We start from the raw sequence: 15,673 nt of genomic DNA on the forward strand, positions 1-15,673 counted from the left end.
TGACAACTCCAAACCAGTTCATAGAAACCTGTTGGACTGAACTTGAATTTGATTTCCACAGGCTCTTCTCAGAAACCTAATATAATCCCAAGAACTACCAGTTAGACCAGTAGTCTTAGCAGGAGTTTGTGGACCTCAGGGGAGTGGTGAACTGCATTTATGCATAAATGTATTCACGTGTACAGGATTTTCCTTTACCAGATCCATGACATACTCTATATTCAAATGATTTTATTGCTTAAAAAATTGTATAAAATGCCATGAAGTTTTATTTCCTATGTCCTTAGGTTTCTCTTTAGTGCTTTATTGGATAGAAGCACTTTTTAATGACAAAAGCAATACAAATACATTGAGTGACACATTTTAAAATATAATTTAATAAGTAAGAGAGAATCTTAGTCCTCCTTGTGTCCAGCCCCCCTCCAAACACACACACACACACACACACACACTTGCCAGTGAGTGTTAGAGCAACAGACGCTGTCACTGCTAGTGGGAGTAAGAGTTGGTGCACTCTTCCTTTTTTTTCCTTTTCTCTTTTTGTGTCTTTGTCTGTTGGTTTTTGGGTTTAAGAACTTAGATAAAGTAGTATTTTCCTCAACTTTACATTTCATGGTTCAGTGTCTTGTCTCACTAACTCAACACTTCTAATTTTTTGTCCTAAACATGTATTTTGCTCCATTTTATTATTTAAGTGCTTAATCTTACATGTGGGAACTTTATCCTTCATATGAAATTTCCTGTAACCTATCACTTTTATTTGCCTCTTATAGCTACTGTGCCGTTCCTTTTCTGTTTATTTTTCTGTTTTCATTCCTTAAGCCTGTTTCAGACTCCTGAACCACCTTTTTTACACTTTTTTACACTGCTGCGTTAATTTCTACTATACAGCAGAGTGATTCAGTTTATATATATATACACTTATTTATATATATGTATTCTTTGTGATGTTCTTTTTCACAATGGTGTATCACAGAATACTGAGTATGGTTCCCTGTGTTATACTGCAGGACCTCGTTGTTTTTCCACCCTATGTATAATAGTTTGCATCTGCTAATCGTAAATTCCCACTCCGTCCGTCTCCCATGCCCCACCGCTGCAACCACACATCTGTTCTCTGCGTCCCTGTCTGTCTCTGTTTTGTAGACAGCTTCATTTACGTTATACTTTAGATTCCACAAAAAAGTGATACCATATGGTATTTGTCTTTTTCTAACTTAGTTCACTTAGTACGATATTCTCTAGGTCCATCCACGCTGCCACAAACGGCATTATTTCATTCTTTTTATGACTGAGCAGTATTTCATCTTATACATGTACCACCTTTTCTTTAGCCGTTCGTCTGCCGATGGACATCTAGGTTATTTCCATGTCTCAGCAATTGTGAATAGAGCTGCTGTGAACATGTATGCATTGTTTTGAATTATGGTTTTGCCCAAAAGTATGGCAGGAGTAGGATTGCTGGATCACATGGCAACAGTATGTTTCGTTTTCTAAGGAACCACTGTACTGTTTCCATAGTGACTGGACCTTCTTACATCCCCACCAACAGTGTAGGAGACCGACAGCCTTATTTTTAACCTCTTTTTTCCCTTATACTGTCCCTTTCTTAACAACTTGTTTATTGTTGTACATTGAAGTGTATTTTCTATCTTACAAAATCTCAGGTGACACTGGGACTTACGTTTATCTCCAAGTAAAGTCATTGGCACAGTGACTGGCATGGTTATGTAAGAATTGGTAGACATCACCATCATTGGTACCAGGACTGCAGGAGGTCATTTGATGTATCCACGTTTATACTATTGATCACACCATAAAAATGTTTGATCTAGTTCTGCTGGACTAGAAATATACTTGGGCAGAAAGTTCTAAGTGATAGAACTCTGTAGAAGTTCATTTCAGTAAACACTAATGGAATGCCTAATTCCTTCCAAGAACAAGCTGAGGTTCCAGATTGTATCCATTGTCAGTAAGGAGTTCTTTAGTTTAAACTGAGATTTTCAGCCATTCCAAAAATATTTTTACTGTATATTCTAAAATAGTCAAGAAATCCTTTCTAAAGTAAAACCTAAGAAGTTCATCCAGGCATTCAGCTCAATGAAAGAAAATGTCTTGATTTAAGAGACCCATTCCTGCCATTTTTTAGAACAAAGACATGTACTTTAAAGCCAGACCAGACTGAGATGGAATCCTGGCTCTTCTCTTTATAACAAGACAGACTTACCGTGCTGGTAATGAGCAAACACAGCTGGAAGACTCTGGACCAAAAGAACGATGGAAGGATTGAGTTCAGCCTTGGCCTTTAACATGGGAGCAGGGTGTAGAATGAGACTAAATCCATGGTATCTGCTTTGATGGGCCAGTGGGGTCCAGGGCATTTGGAGAGACATGGGGGAGCATCAGTCATGGCAGGTGGGGAGATGGGGCCATAGACCCCTGGAGGAAATATGTGCTTCTGTTTGATACACAGCCTGCAGCAGGACACAGCCCTGCACACTGGGGGCAGAGGCAGGGCCTATCTAGATTGCTGTCTTGAGTAAACATATCAGGGAAGACATTGATTAATGACTGTTGACTGCAGTCCAAATCATATTTGCACATACCTGCACGTTTGTGTACACTCCTGACCCACCCACCCACTCTTCCATTCTCTCTCTCTCCCCTCCCCCCAGATCCCTCACCCTCAGTCTCACATTCTTTCTCTCCATCCACTAAACTCTAAGTTCCTATCACCATCTCAGGTCCATGGCTTTGTCCTTAAATCTTACATAATGCCTGGAAAATTGTCACCAACGTGCAATAGCTTTCCAACCTTGGCTAAGTTACTTCTTGCTGAAAGACAAGGAAAATCATTACTGCCACAGGGCAGTTGTAGGTTAAATGAGATAAAACATGAAAGGTAGTTATCATGGCACCCAGTAGATGTGGTTGTCTGTGACCACCAGGGCCTTTCTCCCGACATCATCCCTGTGTTCTTGTCCTATCTTTCACCATGCACAAGCACACCCGCATCCCTTTGCATACAGAGCCCATTCATTCCCCAGAGACTCGAGTGGCTATCTGCCAGGGACCAGGGAACAAAGTGCCTTTCACATTTCTGTTCTCATTTTTCTCCATAGAATTATTTGAGGGAAAGAATTATTTTCTCACTTTAATGCAACTGGGGAACTGAGGAACTGGGCAACTGGGGAACTGAGACTCAAAAACAAAAAAAAACTAAGCAATTTTCCCTGGAGCTCGCAGCTAGTCAGCCACAGAGTTAAGACTTACACTCGGCTCCAGAATCAGTGTGCTCTTCTCCCAGCCTTATGATGAATTTTCTGTCACCTAAAACATGTTGAGGAAAAGGACATTCTATCAAGCAGACGTGATTTACTAAGAAGTCCATGTTCACTAGTCACATCTCTGCCTTCTCTGGTAAGGCACATGGGCTGAATTCTGCCCTTTACTAGACACGAAGATACTTGAGGTTAGATACCTTGTTTATCTTGTTAAATCTTTATGCCTTATTCTCAGGACAAATGGCGGATACTCAATTCAAGGAAGTCGAACATATGAATGAATGTTTATAAGGAATGTCCACGTCCTATAGTAGATTCGACCGGAGGCTAGTTGAGAAGAGGAGAATTGGAAACAGAAACATCCCCATCAAACCTGGGTGCATAACATGGATGCGCGCACACACACACACACACACACACACCCTTCCTGTCCCATCCAAGCTCCCACAGCCACACATACTCTACATTCCATGACACACAGACATGCGCATATTCTATGACTATTTTTACTATTTTTTAGTTTGTGAAGAAATACGGGAACCTTTTTAGCCTGGAATTCGGTGACTTGCCTTCAGTTGTTATAACTGGATTGCCCTTAATCAAAGAAGTCCTTGTCTACCAGGACCAAAACTTTGTGAACCGCCCCATAAGCCCTATTCGAGAACGTGTTTTTAAGAAAAATGGTAAGTTTCTTGACTAATATAAGATGTGTACATTTGATATTCTTATAGTCTGTGAAAGGTACTTTTGTTTCTGTAATTCTCCAACACTCCCAGGGACTAGGCCCCTCATAAGTTCCTGCCCCTTAAGGAAGCTGAGTGCCCTCATTTCTCTGTTGAAGGTACCTCCTCAGGGCCCCTGGCAGGGTCCACCCTAATGTCAGGGATTTGGGAAAAGCGACATCACCTGCATGAATTCACTCTGGATGCTTAGATAAATAAGTATCCTCATCACTCAGTGATGTGATGTGTTTTTTCGCAGAGGAAAGGCAATGAATTCTCAGGCTCTCTTTCTCCACTCAGATCTCTTCCCCTAGGAAAATGGATGTGGATCAGCTTCCTCCTCCTCTTGATTATGTGATCCCTTCTTGCGTCTCGCTTCTTGTGATCTGTTGTTAAGGCTGTGCCTTACAAGATATCTCGAGGCTTCCATTTTTGTTAGAAGGGTTTGGGGTTTCCCTGGTGGCTCAGTGGTAAAGAATCTGCCTGCCAGTGTAGAAGACATGGGTTCTTCTGGGAAGATCCCACATACCGCGGAGCAGCTAAGCCTGTGCACCACAAATACAGAAGCTGTGCTCCGCAAAAAGAGAAACCACCACAGTGAGAAGCCAGTGCACTGCAACTAGAAAGCAGCCCCTGCTTGTCCCAACTAGACAAAAGCCCACAGCAGTGAAGACCCAGCAGAGCCATAAATAAGTAAAATCATTGAAACGGAAAAAGAGGGGTTTAGCATAAATACTTAAAATGATTATTAAATTTACACGTTTAAAAATCTAAATGAAAAACTCAATATTCTACGAAAGCACCATATTATTAGGTGCTTCTCAATTTCTCTTTGAAATATTTTACCCATTAACTCTACATGCATTCACTGTGTTTATTTGCCATATGAAGCTTGGTGGTCGGCACCAGTAACAGAACAGTGAGGAGATGACAAAGTCCTTATTTTTCTGTAACTTACATTTCATTCAGAAAAACAGTATCAGTTACTCTAACAATTTAAGACCTTAGTGTTATGAAGATAAGAGCATAATGTACTTCCTGAGAGTGTCTAATATCCTGAGACTTAGGTAAAGCTAACACAGTGACAGTTAATATCATAAAGTGAAAAAACTATCAGGTGGAGGGAATGGAGTATGAAAAGTCTCTGAGGTGGGAAGAAGGACACTGAACTGGAGGAACTGAAAGGTGACCAGTGTTGCCGCACAGGGATTAAATGGAGATGAAGCTGCTGAGTTCTAACAGGAATAGTTCATGCAAATTAAGGATGTTGCTTTTTATCCTAAGAACAATGGAAGCTCCTGCATGGTTTCAGTATAGAAAGGGATCATCATACTTACACGGTACATTTTAAAGACTTCTCAAAGCTATAATGTGAAGAATGGAATAAAGGGAGCAAGAGACTATTGCAGCATTTTAGGTGAGACGAGATGGTGGCCTGGACTAGGGAGGTGGAGAGAAATAGCACTCCAACAGGTTAGACCAGGAGAGTGACTGTGAAGATACATGTATTTAAGTTTCTAAGGAGGAAAATCCGGTAGGACATGATGACCCAGACAGAGGGAGAATGAGGTGTTGAGGTAGACACCCAAATGGGTAGGTAAAGGAAAGAAGGGACATGTGGAAGAGGACAAAGTGTTGGCTGGCCTGGAGAGTTGTATAGAGCAAAATAATGAATTCAGTTATAGATATGCTGAGTGTGAAATGCATTTAAATCTGCAGAGTCAAGCAGATACTCGTATATGTGTCTAGTGCTGAGGGCCAGAAATAGATATTAACTATCAGTAGATTTCACTTAAAATTTTAGGAACTAATGAGATTTCCCCCAAAATGGAATATAGATAAAGAGAAAAGACTTCAGGCCTAGTCTTGAAGAGCTCCATCATTTCAAAATTCAATAGAAGATGAATTAACAAAAGATACAGGAATTTCTCTGTGGTCAGAGATTAAAGGAGGGAAATCTAGAGAGTGTGGTGTCCCGGACACCATTGGAAGAGAGTGTTTCAAGAAAGAAGCATCTCATGCTGATGACACATGGTGGTGAGGCTGAAAAGGATCCTGGACTGGACAGCAGGGAAGATCATGTCCTTGTCATGGGGTAAGCCAAAGTCAGGTATAAGAGTGAGTTGAAGAGTACTCTGGAAGTAAAGAAATGAAAGGATGGTGACCTCCCCTGTGTTATGAAATAAATGATCATTTATTGAACACACAAAGATGGATTGTTTTCCTCTGCCTGTGTTGTCCACTCTGCATAGATTTTTCACTCTTCCGTGCTTTCTTGAGTGATTCATTTATTTTCAAGGCCTGGTTTAGATAAGATCTCACCTAAAGGACTTACCTTGTGAATATGGATTTTGTCTAATTCACAAGTGCACTCTTAGTATGTTGTATGATACAAATATTTACATATACTTATATGACAAGTCATCAAAAATGGACTTTGGAGTCAAACAGACTTGAATTTCAATCCTGTTCAGTTGCTTGCTAACTCTGTGACATTGCAGAGTTTATTTTATCTCTTACACCTCAGTTTCCTTTTCAATAATGCATTAAAAATGCTAAAAGGTCTTTCATTATGAGTAGTCAATAAATGCTAGCCATTGTATCCATTGCTTTGGGATTATTTCTCTGAATAGTTTCAAACACCTTAAAGCCCTTCCCCTTCCTTTCATGTGATACATTGTTCCTCATGGGTCTTGTTGACTTTCTTTTCATAATGTTGGCTTTCTTTTTCCCAGGCTTGATCATGTCCAATGGCCACATATGGAAAGAGCAAAGAAGGTTCTCCCTGACAGCTCTGAGGAACTTTGGTTTAGGAAGGAAGAGCTTAGAGGAACGCATACAGGAAGAAGTTGCCTACCTCATCCAGGCAATAGGAGAGGAGAAAGGTGAGCAGGTCCTAGGACAGGTACAGGGACTGTGGTTCATGCTTTCACTAACCAGATGCTCATCAATACCTACATTTCTGTCCTAAGCCCAGGACTGTGTTGGGTGATTAGGCGATAACAGTGAACAGCTAACCATGAACTGCCATTATGGAGCTTGAGTGTTAAAAAGAAGATGGATATAAAACTCATTATTGGTTTTAAATCCTGGTCATCAATTTGACTTCCAGGCATTGACTGAGTACTTGCTGTGTGTCAGACCTATGTAGGGTGCTGGGGCCACAGTTTCAGATATAGTTCTGTAGTCAGTGTGTTATATGCCACGTAGAATATACTCTGGAAAATAGGAACGAACCAATCTGAAGTCTCTATCTCTTCTTCTGCTTCCAGGACAGCCTTTCAACCCTCACTTCAAAATCAACAATGCTGTTTCCAATATTATTTGCTCCATCACCTTTGGGGAGCGGTTTGACTACCAGGATGATCAGTTCCAGGAGCTGCTGAGGCTGCTGGATGAGGTCACCTACTTAGAGACAACAGTGTGGTGCCAGGTGAGGTGGTTCTCACTTCCTACCTTGGAGAAGGACAATGAGCTGATGTCAGACAGAGATGGGTTCTTCCTTTTATTTTTTTCTTAAGTTAACACAACCGTTTAAAATTGACTTTGACAAACATGTCTGAAGTCAGTCTGTTGAATTTGATGTTTTCTGCAACATTGATGAACATTGATTATAGACAAAGAGGGCTTCCCAGGTGGCTCAGTGGTTAAAAAAAAAAAAAAAAAAAATCTACCTGCCAATGCAGGTGACGCTGAAGATGAATTGGGAAGATCCCCTAGAGGAGAAAATGGCAACCCACTCCAGTATTATTGCCTGGAGAATCCCATGGACAGAGGAGCCTGGCAGGCTACAGTCCATGGGTTCACAAAGAGTTAGATGCTACTTTCATATATGCACTAATTACTGGAAAATTGAGTTCAGTAATGGGACTTCAGTGGATACCAGGCTGACTGTTCCCAAGGAATAAAAATCCTGGGAGGTTAGGAGGGAGCAATAGGGCAGGGTAAAAAGCATTTCTTAGAGATCCAAAGTAGACCAGGCACTTTGATGGACAACTATACATACTTTATCTCAGTTAATTTATTTTTTTACAGCAGTTCTTTTTTTTATAATTTTATTTTATTTTTAAACTTTACAATATTGTATTAGTTTTGCCAAATATAGAAATGAATCCGCCACAGGTATACCTGTGTTCCCCATCCTGAACCCTCCTCCCTCCTCCCTCCCCATACCCTCCCTCTGGGTCGTCCCAGTGCACCAGCTCCAAGCATCCAGTATCATGCATCGAACCTGGACTGGCATCTCATTTCATACATGATATTATACATGTTTCAATGCCATTCTCCCAAATCTCCCCACCCTCTCCCTCTCCCACAGAGTCCATAAGACTGATCTATACATCAGTGTCTCTTTTGCTGTCTCGTACAGGGTTATTGTTACCATCTTTCTAAATTCCATATATATGCATTAGTATACTGTATTGGTGTTTTTCTTTCTGGCTTACTTCACTCTGTATAATAGGTTCCAGTTTCATCCATCTCATTAGAACTGATTCAAATGTATTCTTTTTAATGGCTGAGTAATACTCCATTGTGTATATGTACCATAGCTTTCTTATCCATTCATCTGCTGATGGGCATCTAGGTTGCTTCCATGTCCTGGCTATTATAAACAGTGCTGCGATGAACATTGGGGTACACGTGTCTCTTTCCCTTCTGGTTTCCTCAGTGTGTATGCCCAGCAGTGGGATTGTTGGATCACAAGGCAGTTCTATTTCCAGTTTTTTAAGGAATCTCCACACTGTTCTCCATAGTGGCTGTACTAGTTTGTATTCCCACCAACAGTGTAAGAGAGTTCCCTTTTCTCCACACCCTCTCCAGCATTTATTGCTTGTAGACTTATGGATTGCAGCCATTCTGACTGGCGTGAAATGGTACCTCATAGTGGTTTTGATTTGCATTTCTCTGATAATGAGTGATGTTGAGCATCTTTTCATGTGTTTGTTAGCCATCTGTATGTCTTCTTTGGAGAAATGTCTATTTAGTTCTTTGGCCCATTTTTTGATTGGGTCATTTATTTTTCTGGAGTTGAGCTGTAGGAGTTGCTTGTATATTTTTGAGATTAGTTGTTTGTCAGTTACTTCATTTGCTATTATTTTCTCCCATTCTGAAGGCTGCCTTTTCACCTTGCTAATGAAATGGATCATCCTGATGTATGCAAGCAGATACGGGAATGTGTAAACAAATCCACATAGTGTTCCACTGGCTCTGTGTTAAGTGTGGTATGGCTCTCATGTCATTTGATCATGAAAATAACCTTTGCCCCCATTAGCAGCTAGTTTAGGTAGATACAGATCATATCATTATTACTACCATTAGCAAAGTACTATAGCTAGAAAGAAACAGACCTAATTGTAAATGCATACCTATCACATTTGAAATCTAGGCAACTTTCTGTTACCTTATGCTATCTATTTTCTTTCATATTTTATTAGAAAAAATATATACAAAGACTACTGTATTTCAGTAAAAAATATTTTACCCACATGGAGCTTACCTCATAGTGAGGACAGACAAATAAATACACATATGTGTTTGCCCTAGATATTTAGATACACAGGAATGTAGATACATAGTTAGATACATATACACAGATAAACATACATATTTTACAAATACACACAAATATATATACACACACAACTAATGACAATTGTCATGGAAAAATATAAAACAAAATAAAGGAATGGAAAGAGAGTTCCAGAAGTGCTGCTAATCGTAGGCTCATCAGCTAAGACGGATCCAAATCGGTGACATTTGAGCAGCACATTAAGGAACTGGAGTTACACAGATTTCAGAGGAAAACCATTCTAGATGAAAGAAATAGCAACTACAAAGTCCTAAACAAGAACATTTTTTTTTATGTTTGCACAGAGACCAATGGGGCTGGACTGGAAAGAGTAAGGGAGAGCAAGATGGCAGGGAGTCATAGGAGAGGAGGCGCCAGGAGGGTGAGGGGCCAGATCATGTAGAGCTCCCGGCCAGGAGAATGAGGTAGGATCTGTCTAAATGTCTTGGAAAGTCATTGTCGGATTGAGAGTCAGAAAGTGAAATGATCTCATTAAACTTTTAAATGATCTCTATGGCAGCTCAGTGGAAGACGGGCTGAGAAGGGGGTTAGGGAGAGCATCAGGAAACCTGCTGGAGGCTTACAGCATCCAGATAAAAAATGTTAGTACTTTGTACTAGGATGACAAAGCAGATGGAGTGGTGAAAATTGGTCTGAAGTGTCATGTTTTGGATGGAGGGTTGAAATGCTTTGCTGGAAGGGAAAGAAGAGGATTGAGAAAGAGAAGAGTCAAGGTTGACTCAAAGGATTAAATTTAAGTAAATAAAAGAGATAGGAAAAGACTACGGTTTCCTTGATGTGTTGCTCAGTTGCTCTCATGTTCAACGCTTTGCAACCCCATGGACTTATCTTAAAAAGTAGAAAAACGTCACCCCCCCTTTCCTCCATGACAGTTTTATTTGTTCCATCAGCTCTACAATGTCTTTCCAAGGATAATGAATTTCCTTCCGGGTCCACACCAAATGCTCTTCAGTAACTGGAGGAAACTGAAAATGTTTGTTGCCCGTGTGATTGAAAACCACAAGAGAGACTGGAATCCTGCTGAAGCAAGAGACTTCATTGATGCTTATCTCCAGGAGACAGAAAAGGTGAGGAAACCTGAGTTTTTTTCCAAAGTATTGTTCTTAAAGATCAAATGAAGGGATTCTAATATCTTATTGCTGGTGTAAGAAGTCACCACAAACTTGGTAGCTTAAAACAACCAACATTTATCAAGTCAAGGTAGGGGCAGTACTGGCTCTTTCAAGGCTCTAGGGAAGAAACTACTGATGGACTTTTCCAGAGTCTAGAGGCTGCCTTTACTCCTTGACTGACTCATGACCCCTTCCTCCATCTTCAAAGCCATCAATATAGCACTTTTTTCTGCCACCATCTTCACATCTGCTCTTTATGACTTTCTTGCCTCCCTCTTCTAAAGACTCTTGTGATTGTATTGGGCCCACTGGGATAATCCAGGATAATTTTCCCATCAAGAGCCTTATTTCAATATATCTATAGAATTTTGTCTGCCATATAAAATTCACAGATTCTAGAGTTAAGGACATAGACTTCTTTGTGGGTCATTATTCAGCCTACCACAGGGGAGGAAAAATAGAGGCAGTACTTCACAGAATGTAGGAATAACATTAACTCAAAATTGACGGGACAATTAAAAATGAAGACAGAGGTTTATCAGTATTTGGCCTAAGGACTTTAGAAAGACCAAATACTGCCTTTTCGTAATCCATTCTCTACCCATATCTGAAGGACCTGTACATAAAAGGAAAAAAAAAAGTATTATTTCATTATTAGCTGGACCAATGCCCAGTCTCCTACACCTTCCCCCAGATCCCCATTGCAGAACACAGGTAAATCTGAGTCAGATGTGAGTTTAGCCTCAGATGAGAGAGACATTTGCCTTCCTCCCTCATCCCTATGTCATCCACTTTTCAATGTTACTATAGGAAAGAAGCAGGATAAAAGCCAAATGGGATGACCTTTGCCATAGTCACCCCTCTGGTAAACATATCACTACATTGGTGTCATCATCTTTGACCCATCAGATTATTCATTCCCAGAGTTGGCAGAATGGATTTCTTTCCAACTCCTCTCTTGTTTCACTTTATTGTGATAACATTAATAGAAGCATTGATTTCTCTTATGAGGAGGAGACTTCACTTACTATAAGATATGCAGGTGTGGGACCACACAGGGAGGAACATTGATACATTCATTGAAGAAAGGTGGTAAAGATGCTGGAGTGCCATGAGGAATGACTGTTGGAATCAGAAAAGTTTAACCTAAAAGGAAAAGATTAATGGGGAGATATGAGAATTACTATGCTGCTGCTGCTAAGTCACTTCAGTCGTGTCGGACTGTGCAACCCCATAGAGGCAGCCCACCAGGCTTCCCTGTCCCTGGGATTCTCCAGGCAAGAACACTGGAGTGGGTTGCCATTTCCTTCTCCAATGCATGAAAGTGAAAAGTGAAAGTGAAGTCGCTCAGTTGTGTCCAACCCTCAGCGACCCCATGGACTGCAGCCTTCCAGGCTCCTCCGTCCATGGGATTTTCCAGGCAAGAGTACTGGAGTGGGGTGCCACTGCCTTCTCAGGAGAATTACTATACTTTAGAGAAATTCAGTTATTGTTTCTGTTATTGGTACAAACATTTGTTGAGAATTGCTATGTGCCCTTTCCTACTCACATAATTCATAATTCCATCTTAAGAGGTGAGTATTGTTATGTCTGTTTTGTGGAACAGGAATCTGAAGCACAGAAAGGTTTGTTAACTTGCTCGAGTCATACAAATAGTGAATGGTGTCACTAATATTGGAACCTAGAGCTGTTTGCCAGTGTAATAATAGATTCTGCCTAATTATGGGTGTAAAAAATTAGTTATCTTTTTTGTCCACCAAAGCTAACAAAAGCTTTCAGCACTACGGGCAGTGATATTCCAGTAATAAATCTCTGCCTCATGAGACAGCTAAAAGGAGAGTTATTTCTCCTGGGGTAGTCTCTCCTTCATGTTTTCTTTAGGATGAAACCCCGTGTGTTGTGGCAACTAAGAACCACCTGAATAAATCAATAATCACTGTGCTTTCTAGCATAAGGGTAATGCTGCTTCAAGTTTCCATGAAGAAAACCTTATCTACAATACCCTGGACCTCTTCTTTGCTGGAACAGAAACAACTTCAACCACCTTGCGCTGGGGTCTGCTCTACATGGCCCTGTACCCTGAAATCCAAGGTGAGCACGTCAGTGGGTGGGCCTCGGCTGGGTCAGAATGGGGCCTCCTCAAGAATATACAGTGGGGCAAAGAAGGTCTCTTCAGTAAGTGCTTCTGGGAAAACTGGACAGCTGTGTGTAAAAGAATGACATTACAACACTTCCTAACACCATACACAAAGATAAATCCAAAATGTATTAAAGACCTAAATGTAAGACCAGAAACTATAAAACTCTTAGAAGAAAACATAGGCAGAACACTCTATGACATAAATCACAACAAGATCCTCTATGACACACCTCCTAGAATAATGGAAATCAAAACAAAAATTTTAAAGTGGGACCTAATTAAACTTAAAAGCTTTTGCACAGCAAAGGAAACTATAAACAAGGTGAAAAGACAACCCTCAGGATGGGAAAAAATAATAGCAAATGAAACAACTGACAAAACATTAATTTCAAAAATATGTAAGCAGCTCATACAAATCAATAACAGAAAAGCAAAAACCCAATCAAAAAGTTGGCAAAAGACCTAAACAGACATTTTTCCAAAGAAGACACACAGATGGCTAACAACTACATGAAAAGATGGTCAACATCACTCATTATTAGAGAAATGCAAATCAAAACTATAATGAGATATCACCTCACACTGGTCAGAATGGCCCTCATTGAAAAATCTACAAACTATAAAAGCTGGAGAGGGTGTAGAGAAAAGGGAACCCTCTTGTGCTGTTGGTGGGAATGTAAATTGATACAACCACTATGGAGAACAGTATGGACACTCCTTAAAAAACTAGGAATAAAACCACCATATGATCAGCAGTCCCATCACTAGGCATATACCCTGGGGAAACCAAAATTGAACAAGACACATGTACACCAGGGTTCACTGCAGTTATATTACAACAGCTAGGACATGGAAGCAACCTAGATGTCCATCAACAGATGAATAGATAAAGAAGCTGTGGTACATATATATAATGAAATATTACTCAGCCATAAAAAGGAATGCATTTGAGTCAGTCCTAATGAGGTGGGTGAACCTAAAGCCTATTATACAGAGTGAAGTAAGTCAGAAAGAGAAAAATATCGTATACTAATGCATAGATATGGAATTTGGAAACCAGATGGTTCTGATGAACCTATTTGGAGAGCAGCAGTGGAGACACAGACATTGAGAACAGATTATGGGCATGGCTGGGAGGGGAGGAAGGAGAGGGTGGGAGATATGGAGGGAGTAACATGGAAATATAGAATACCATATGAAAATAGATACCCAATGTGAATTTGCGGCAAGACACAGGAAACGCAAACTGGGGCTGGGTAACAGCCTAGACGGGTGGGACGGGAGGGAAGTGGGAGGGATGTTCAGGTGTGGGGGGACATGGGTAAACCTATGGCTAATTCATGTTGATGTTTGGTAGATACCAACACAATACTATAAAGCAATTATCCTTCAGTTAAAAATAAATGATTTTTTTAAAGGAAAAAAGAAAATAAGAATGGGGCCTCCTGGAGCACGGTCCAAAAGAAAGGCCAGAGGATAGCATGGTAGGATGGAGAGATAGGTAGGACAGGTGGACTTGAACGGGCGCCTTCTTCAGTTTTCTGCCAGAATTGGGATGGGTCCACATTACACAGATGTAACAGAGAGCCCCTGCCCTCAGCAAACTCACTGTCCAGTGGGGAGAACAGTGAAGCCCACTGACATTGTGGTGAGTTCCAGGAAGGAGCTCCACTCCACTCACATATGAAATCTGGTAGCAGCATCCCTCCTTTTCTAGTAGTGTCTTCCAGCATCCTGTGGACAATGCTCACAGTCCTTAGCCTGGTATATCATGCACTCTGCTGTGCCTCTTTTCTACCTGTCCAGCCTGCATAGGGGCTTCAGTAAGTCACAGGCCATTTAATTTCACTGTCCTTATTTGTGCCTCTGGACCATCACACCTGCTGTTCCCCAGAAGAATAATCAAGAATGTATTTCCCTAATTTCTCTATACAGTAAACCCTTAGCTATGCTTGAAGAGTCTACTCAACATAGCCTCCAAGAGTTTCTCCACACTTCTGGGAAAATACTAGCATTTCCTTTCTTTAAAGATGACCTAATGAACCTCCATTAGTTTGTTTATAACATGTTATTTATATATCTTCCCCAGAGACTGTAGTCCTTTCAAGGACAGTGACTGTTAAGAATCATTTTTCATTTTCTAGCCCCCACTCCCCCGAAACAGTTTAAGCACATGTAGGATAGAAACTATTGTGATACAGTTTTGCAAACTGTGGGTGAAAGTTCATTAATAGGAGATAGAGTCAATTTAGTAAATCAAGACCAACTTTTTTCCCTAAATTAAAAAAAAAAAAATAGTAAAATCAGAGTGCTTTCTGTGTACTGAGGATAATGCTTTTTCATGAAACTTTCCTTAAGTATATGAATAAATGTTTTATACGTGTGTGTATATTTTTTTTAATGTGTCCTGAGTCATGCACTTGTAAAATGCACTTATTTTTTAATTATGGGCTTCCCTGATGGCTCAGTGGTAAAGAATCCTCCTGCAAATGCAGGAGAAGCAAATTCTATCCCTGGGTCGGGAAGATCCCCTGAAGAAGGAAATGGCAACCCACTCCAGTATTCTTGCCTGAGCAATTCCATGAACCAAAGAGCCTGGTGGGCTACAGTCCATGGAGTCACAAGAGTCAGACAGGATTAGCAACTAAACAACTGTGAATTACAGGGTTTTCTTTAAGTTTAAAAGCCACCTAGTTAGGATATATTTATAGCTTCCCTATAAAAGGCTCCAAAATAATAATGTCTTCAGTTCAGTTCAGTTCAGTCACTCAGTTGTGTCCGACTCTTTGCGACCCAATGAATCACAGCACGCCAGGCCTCCCTGT

The 15,673-nt window shown here is 40.6% G+C and overlaps 1 protein-coding gene across 3 annotated transcripts in view; it reads left to right on the forward strand.

The window, feature by feature from the left end:
• The window catches only part of LOC133245122 (cytochrome P450 2J2-like), a 41,229-nt gene that overhangs the window by 8,088 nt on the left and 17,468 nt on the right, over window positions 1-15,673 (forward strand). For all 3 annotated transcript variants that reach the window (XM_061413065.1, XM_061413068.1, XM_061413066.1), the window contains exons 2-6: window positions 3,805-3,967; window positions 6,742-6,891; window positions 7,279-7,439; window positions 10,487-10,663; window positions 12,658-12,799. In XM_061413065.1, coding sequence (XP_061269049.1) covers window positions 3,805-3,967; window positions 6,742-6,891; window positions 7,279-7,439; window positions 10,487-10,663; window positions 12,658-12,799 — 793 coding nt within the window. The remainder of the gene's footprint in view (window positions 1-3,804; window positions 3,968-6,741; window positions 6,892-7,278; window positions 7,440-10,486; window positions 10,664-12,657; window positions 12,800-15,673) is intronic.

This window comes from Bos javanicus, chromosome 3, assembly GCF_032452875.1.
Source record: "Bos javanicus breed banteng chromosome 3, ARS-OSU_banteng_1.0, whole genome shotgun sequence".
Taxonomy (NCBI): domain Eukaryota; kingdom Metazoa; phylum Chordata; class Mammalia; order Artiodactyla; family Bovidae; genus Bos; species Bos javanicus.